Source organism: Mandrillus leucophaeus, unplaced genomic scaffold (assembly GCF_000951045.1).
Source record: "Mandrillus leucophaeus isolate KB7577 unplaced genomic scaffold, Mleu.le_1.0 Scaffold195, whole genome shotgun sequence".
In the NCBI taxonomy this organism is placed as follows: Eukaryota; Metazoa; Chordata; class Mammalia; order Primates; family Cercopithecidae; genus Mandrillus; species Mandrillus leucophaeus.
In genome coordinates, this window is record NW_012101976.1 from 1,556,736 (window position 1) to 1,564,644 (window position 7,909).

General features: G+C 47.8%; 1 protein-coding gene across 1 annotated transcript in view; it reads right to left on the reverse strand.

The window, feature by feature from the left end:
* The window catches only part of SEC14L5 (SEC14-like 5 (S. cerevisiae)), an 85,539-nt gene that overhangs the window by 20,973 nt on the left and 56,657 nt on the right, over positions 1–7,909 (reverse strand). The window contains exons 6-7 of the mRNA XM_011978494.1: positions 3,435–3,547; positions 2,831–3,020 (exon numbers count right to left, since the gene is read on the reverse strand). Of these exons, the coding sequence (XP_011833884.1) occupies positions 2,831–3,020; positions 3,435–3,547 (303 nt within the window). The remainder of the gene's footprint in view (positions 1–2,830; positions 3,021–3,434; positions 3,548–7,909) is intronic.

Genomic DNA, 7,909 nt, shown 5'->3' on the forward strand with positions numbered 1-7,909 from the left:
CTCCTACCTCAGCCTTCTGAGTAGCTGGGATTACATGCGCCCACCACCATGCCTGGCTAATTTTTGTATTTTTAGTAGAGATGAGGTTTCACCATCTTGGCCAGGCAGGTCTCAAACTCCTGACATCAGGTGATACACCCACCTCAGCCTCCCAAAGTGTTGGGATCACAGGCATGAGCCACCACACCCGACCCCATAATACTTTTTGTCAACCAATCAATACATAACCTTGTTTTATGTGGGGTTTTTGTTTGTTGGCTGGTTGATTTGTTGGTTTTTGAGACAGTCTCACTGTACCACCCAGGCTGGACTTCAGTGGAACAATCTCAGCTCTCTGCAACCTCTGCCTCCCAGGTTCAAGCAATTCTCACACCTCGGCCTCCCGAGTAGCTGAGACTACAGGCATGCACCGCCACGCTTGGCTAATTTTTTGTATTTTTAGTAGAGACAGGGTTTCACCATGTTGGCCAGGCTGGTCTCGACCCCCTGGCTTCAAGTGATCTGCCACCTCGGACTTCCAAAGTGCTGGGATTACGGACGTGAGCCCACCGGGCCTGGCCTCTTTGTTCTTTGAGACAGGGTCTCACTCTGTCACCCAGGCTGGAGTGCAGTGGCATGATCTCAACTCACTGCAGCCTCAACCCCCCTGACTTAAACAATCCTCCTGCCTCAGCCTCCCAAGTAGCTGGGACCTCAGGCATGCAGCACCATGCCCAGATAATTTTTTTGTATTTTTTGTGGAGATGGGTGTTGGGGGGGGGTCTCACTATGTTGCTAAGGCTGGTCTTGAACTCCTGGACTTAAGAGATCCTCCAGCTTTGGCCTCCCAAAGAGCTGTGATTACAGGTGTGAACCACTGCGCCCAGCTTCTGTTTCTATTTAAGGACACTTGAATGTATACTGCTGATCTATCAGCGTTGAACTCACGGCCAGCAGCCCTGTAGCTGGTGCCTATCTGAAGCGAGTGGAGCACTATGGGTGATTTCTGCATGGAGCACGTGGCCACTTGCTCATCCTTAGGTAAAGCTAGGCGCACTTCTGCACTACACGAGGGGGCATTTTAAACAGCAAAGTCACCAAAGAAAAGCTCAAAAATATAAGAATGTGGCATTAAATAGGCCACAAAAAGGACACTGTTTAGGGTATGAGAACTGAAACAAGAAGGTAGGAGTCGCGTCGTTCAGCAGACAGCGTGTGTGATGAGCGACTCCAATACTTTGCCACTCTGAATATGTCTCAGCGTGACTGAAAAATTTCTGTGAATACTGATTTGGGGGTTACAAGTAAATTTCAGCAATAAGGGTAGTTCATAAATATGGATTCCACAAATAAGGAAGATTGATCGTGCATTAACAGAAACCATGCCAGCCGCTTCTTTAGGAGAGTCAAGCGTTTACCCTACTTGATATAGACGAATGTTTAGATAAAGGACATTGGAAAGTGTGGTGGGCACAGGTTTCGTGGCAATTTAAATTAAAAATCCAGAAACTATATTTGTAATGGGTTGAATCATGTCCCCAGAACTCATATCCATGGGGACATTAAAATGTGACCCATACCTGGGTGCAGTGGCTCACTCCTGTAATCCCAGCACTTTAGGAGGCCAAGGCGGGCGGATCACTTGAGGTCAGGAGTTCCAAGACCAGCCTGGCCAACATGGTGAAACCCCATCTCTACTAAAAGTACAAAAATCAGCCAAGCATGGTGGCGCACGCCTGTAGTCCCACCTACTCAGAAGGCTGAGGCAGGAGAATCGCTTGAACCCCGGGGGGAGGAGTTGCAGTGAGCTGAGATCACGCCATTGCACTCCAGCCTTGGTGACAGAGACAGACTCTGTCTCAAAAAAAGAAAAAAAAAAAGGACCCTGTTTGGAAATAGAGTCTGTGCAGGTGTAATCAGTTAAGGATCTCAAGATAAAATCACGGATTCGGGGTTAGCCCTAAATCCAATGTCCTAGGGTCCTTATGAGAAGAGGTGTGGACACAGAGACACAGACGGGAAGGCCATGTGAAGAGAGAGACAGAGACTGGAGTGAAGCTGCCGCCAGCCAAGGAACACCTGCGGCCACCAGAAGCTGGAAAAAGCAGGGAAGGATTCTCCCCTAGAAATTTCAGAGGGAGCACAGCCCTGCTGATACCTTGATTCCAGAATTCTGGCCTCGAGAACTGTAAAAGAACACATTTCTACTGTTTTAAGCCAGCAAGTTTGTGTTAATTTGCTACAGCTGCCCTTGGAAATCATACAAAATGTATGCACCTGTTACGTATACAATCGCAATTATTGTGAGTAATGGTGGGCTCACTCAGCCCAGTGGAGAAATGTCTCTTCCTCAAGCCCCGGAGCTTTCCAGCTCTGATTCTTCCTACCTAGATTGTCACTTCAAAGCATTTCTAGATGCCTGGAAGAGTCAAAAGGAAAAATAATAAGATGTTAGCATGACGCATGGCATTTAAAGTGCGTTTGGGCCGGGTGCAGTGGCTCATGCCTGTAATCCCAACACTTTGGGAGGCTCAGGCGGGCAGATCACTTGAGATCAGAAGTTTGGGACCAGCCTGGCCAACATGGTGAAACCCGCCTCTACTAAAAATACAAAAAAATTAGCCAGGTGTGGTGGCAGGTGCCTGTAATCCCAGCTGCTGGGGAGGCTGAGGCAGGAGAATCGCTTGAACCCGAGAAGCAGAGGTTGCAGTGAGCCGAGATAGCACCACTGCACTCCAGCCTGGGTGACAGAGTGAGACTCCATCTCAAAATAATAAATAAATAAATAAAGTAAGTGCATTTGGCAGTGCCCAAAGTATGCCCTATACATGGTGTGGGTGGAGGCACGCACCTATGTCCTGGTAATGCCAGCCCCCTGCATAGAACTCCTCCAGCAGGGCAGGGGGTTGCCAGGTCTGAAGGAGGAGATCCACCTGGTGCTGCTTCCGCCAACTCAAGGACTGGCACAGCATTTCCCGGGCCTTGTCCAGGTGGAAGTCACGGGCCCGCAGGAACCGAAGGATATGCTCATCTTTGGGAATCTGAGAGACAAAGAAGTAAAAAGCCCACAGAACGGTATCCCCTGACCCAGCAGATAAAATTACAGAACCAGCCGGGGCAACATGGTGAGACCCCATCTCTACAAAAAGTACAGAAATTAGCCGGGTGTGGTGGTGCGCACCTGTAATCCCAGCTACTCAGGAGGCTAAGGCAGGAGAATCGCTTGAACCCAGGAGGCGAAGGCTGCAGTGAGGATCACACACTGCACTCTAGCCTGGGTGAGAGTGAGACTTTGTCTCAAATAAATACATAAATAAATAAGCAAGAGACAATGTGTCAGCATTATCATCTCGCCTTCTCATCACACTTCATTTCGCCTTTCCTTCCCGCACATGGAGGCTGAGTACAAGTCCTTGTCCGTTCATCCACTGCTCCAGGGTACCCCCTGCACCCACCTTGCCTTTGTGGGTCTCCTGTAACCAGTGCCGAAGCTGGATCAGGCAGCTCTCCTGCATGGGTGTGAGGTGGCCCAGGCACCTCTCAATGTAGTCCGCGTCCAACTTGTCCCCTTGGAGGAGAAGGGGGAGCTTCAGGACAAGAGGGAGACGCCGCGTCTCTTTACCAAGTGGTCTATCTGCCATTCCTTACTGGCTGCCTCACTGACCCTAAAATGTGGCTCCAAGCCAGGCTGAGTCCCCACCCCAGAGAGCAGCTGCAGGGACTCTCAATGCATTCATTTCTCCAGCCCACGTCCAGGGGCATTCTGAAAACGCATCATCGGGCAAACCTCGATCTCACTATGAGACGGGATTTCTCCTCTTTGACCCTGGGAATGGAAGATAATTCCCACCCTCTGGGGATGTTCTAAGGATTCTTCACAATATGGGCTCACACTCACTGCGTGCTCAGAAGCCACCTGGTCTCAGTGAGCTCTCCCCACACCCCTGTGAGGCAGGCATCACTATTATCCCCTTTAGAGAAGATAAAACTGCCTGGCGTGGTGGCTCACGCCTGCAATCCCAACACTTAGGGAGTCCAAGGCAGGCAGATCACCTGAGGTCAGGATTTTGGGACCAGCCTGGCCAACATGGTGAAACCTGGTCTCTATTAAAATACAAAAATTAGCCAGGTGTGGTGGCATACACCTGTAATCCCAGCTACTCAGGAGACTGAGTCAGGAGAATCGCTTGAAGATGGGAGATGGAGGTTGCAGTGAGCCAAGACTGCACCACTGCACCCCAGCCTGGGCAACAGAGTGAGACTCCATCTTAAAAAAGAAAAAAAAAAAAAAAGGGAGACAGAGATAGAGAAAGAGAGAGAAGATAAAACTGAGGCCTACATGGCACATGTATACATACGTAACAAACCTGCATGTTGCGCACATGTGCCCTGGAACTTAAAGTATAATTAAAAAAAGAAGAAAATGTAACATAAATAACACTTAAAAAATAAAAATGGCAATATACCTAAAAAAAAAAACCAAACTGAGGCCTAGAGAGGTGGAGGAACTCGAATGAGTAAATGCATGCTGTGTGCCCTGCATAAAGGAGGTGGTGGATAAACGCCAGTTCTCTTTGCTTTCCGCCTGCCCAGGTCCCATTGTGGGGTTTTGACAGACAGCAGCTTTTGACAGAGCCTGGACCTTGCAACACAGCCACGCTGTCTCTTAAGCAGCCCGGGAACCACAGGGAACATTCCCACTTGTCCCCCACAATTGGGCGGTTGCAGTCGGAATGTTGCCAGCGTGCAGAGGCCAGGCCCCAAGCCTGAGTCCTGTTGCCCGACTCTTAGCCATGAGGGTGGCAGATGCTGGCATGCAGTGGCCTCTCGGCATCTCAGCAGTGGGCGGAGACGTCACACAAAGCAGCAGCCTCCACGGGCAGGGCCAGTTCTTTGTGGACAGACGGCTAAACAAGAAAACAGGCCGAATGAATGGCCAGCAGCACCCCCAAAACAGAAAAGCCCACAGTGGGGGGTCACGCCAACTGCTGTGCCAGGAGGCACCTGGGTAAACAGAAGCAGGAGAATGCTGGCAGAGAGGTGAATTGTTCAGACCTTGTGTGGTCAGAGGCAGGGATGCTGGAATCAGGGACAGAGTGGGGATGGGATGAGGGAGAAACACGCGGGAGCCCAGAGCTCCCAGCATCCTTCCGGCCCGGGCAGATGTGAAGGTTTTTTCTACTTCTGAGCACAAAGACTCAGTGATTCAGGAGAGGGCAGAAGGGGCAGAGGATGTCCTCTGCCAGCCACCCTGAGTGCCTGCGCTGCTGGCAGACAGCACAGATGAAGAAGGAAGGATGGACCTGTGCAAAATGGGGAAGGTACAGGGCACAAGGCCACGGACAGCGTGCACAGGACGGGGCAGGAGAAGGCACTGTTGTTTAAAAAAAAAAAAAAAAAGTGCATGTATAACAGCAGCCAGCCAGCACACATAGCTGGTGCAGGATAAATACTTGTTGCATGTAATTCCAGCGCTTTGGGAGGCCAAGGCAGAAGGATCACTTGAGGTCAGGAGTTTGAGACCAGCAGGGCCAACATGGTGAAACCCCATGTCTACTAAAAATACAAAAATTAGCCGGGCATGATGGCGCATGCCTGTAGTCTCTCAGCTCCTCGGGAGGCTGAGGCAAGAGAATCGTTTGAACCCGGGAAGCGGAGGTTGCAGTGAGCCAAGGTCGTACCACTGCACTCCAGCCTGGGTGACAGAAAAAAAAAAAAAAAGAATAAATACTTGTTGCATGAATGAACTTCGTTCTCCCTAAACAGAACCCCAGATGTATTATTAGTTCCATGGCACTGCCACCCAAGTATGTCAGGGAAGTCCCTGCACGGCAGTGGCCCTAAAAGAAAAACATTATCAACATGAGTACACATCTTACACATGGCTAGAACTGGATTCGTGGTGTACATACAGTTTGTATCCTAGGATTTTTCCTTTTAACATTATATTGTGGGCCGGGCGCGGTGGCTCAAGCCTGTAATCCCAGCACTTTGGGAGGCCGAGACGGGCGGATCACGAGGTCAGGAGATCGAGACCATCCTGGCTAACACGGTGAAACCCCGTCTCTACTAAAAAATACAAAAAACTAGCTGGGCGATGTGGCGGGCACCTATAGTCCCAGCTACTCGGGAGGCTGAGGCAGGAGAATGGCGTGAACCCGGGAGGCGGAGCTTGCAGTGAGCTGAGATCCGGCCACTGCACTCCAGCCTGGGCGGCAGAGCAAGACTCCGTCACAAAACAAACAAACAAAAAAAAACATTATATTGTGAACATTTTCCATGTACATAAAAGCCTGAACTGTGACAAAAGGCTAGTTGCTTTCATATACAAAGAGCTCTTACAAACCAATAAGAAAGCAATGGGCAAATAAGAAAATGGACAAAGGACAAGAACAAGTATTCATTATTAAAAAAAAAAAAAAAGATAACGGTCACTGAACATGAAAAATCATGCCTGATCTCGCTCAAAGTGAAAAAACTGGTCACTAATCAACCAGTGACCACTTTTATTGCCTTTCAGAAGTTTGAAATGTTTACGAAGAGTTTTGTGGGGAGCTGGGGTGAAGTCAGGAATAGATGCAATTACACACTTTCGCTGGGAACAATGATTATTACAACCTCATTGGAAGCCTAATTGTTAAATCTACCAAAATTGTACTTGCATGTAAACTTTGAACCAGCAATTCCACATTTAAAATGTTAGCCTTTGTATATACTTACATATTTCTCGTAAATTCTTAAGTACTCACATGTACCATGCTATTTGTATTTTAAAAAACTGAAACAACCTAAATAGGGTTGTTTCCTTCAATAGGGAACTAGCTAAATAGACTAATTCAAAATAATCAAGGCCAGGTGCAGTGGCTCACGTATAATCCCAGCAGTGTGGGAGGCCAAGGCAGGTGGATCACCTGAGGTCAAGAGTTCAAGACCAGCCTGGTCAACATGGTGAAACCCCCGTCTCTACTAAAGATATAAAAATTAGCTAGGCGTGGTGGCACACGCCTGTAGTCCCAGCTACTCAGGGGGCTGAGGCAAGAGAATCGCTTGAACCCAGGAGGCGGAGGTTGCATTGAGCAGAGATCCTGCCATTGCACTCCAGCCTGGGTGACAGAGTGAGACTCCGCTTCAAAAATAATTAATTAAAAATAAAATAAAAGTGAAAATAAATTATCTAGACATGGTGACCTGTGCCTATATAGTCCCAGTTACTCAGGAAGCTGGGGCAGGAGGATCATTTGAGCCCAGGATTTCAAGGTTACAGAGAGACATGATTGCACCACTGCACACCAGCCTGGGCAACAGAGCAAGACCCTGTGTCTAAATAAATAATTAATATTTATTAATAAATAAGTTATGGTGCAACCACACCATACTATGAAGTATGAAAAGAAGACATAAGGACTGATACAGAAAGTTTTTCAGGCAACATTACTAAGTGGGAAAAAAGCAAAATATCAAATGGAATGTATATGTTCTCATGTATTCAACATAAGACACACATGTATGTATGCAAGTATACACATGTGTGTGTGGGTGTATACACATATTATGTCCATATATACACCTAAGCAGTTCCAGGACATAGAAACACAAAACCATTGTTAGCCTCTAGGGAGAGGAAAAGAATCTTACTTCTTACACCTTCCAAGCAGTTTGAATTTTTTTCTGCCATGATCATGCATTACTCATATAATTTAAAATAGCGATAGCAATCGTAATAATTAGTAAATTCATAATAATTGGTAGGTTAGTAAATAGTAAAACTAGAGAAAGAGGCAATGTCAAGGCACCAGAGGTTAATTCCTGATCTAGAAATAAATGAGTTTTTGCCAGGCGCAAGGCTTATGCCTGTCATCCCAGCACTTTGGGCGGTCAAGGCAGGCGGATCACTTGAACTCAGGAGTTTGAGACCAGTCTGGCCAACATG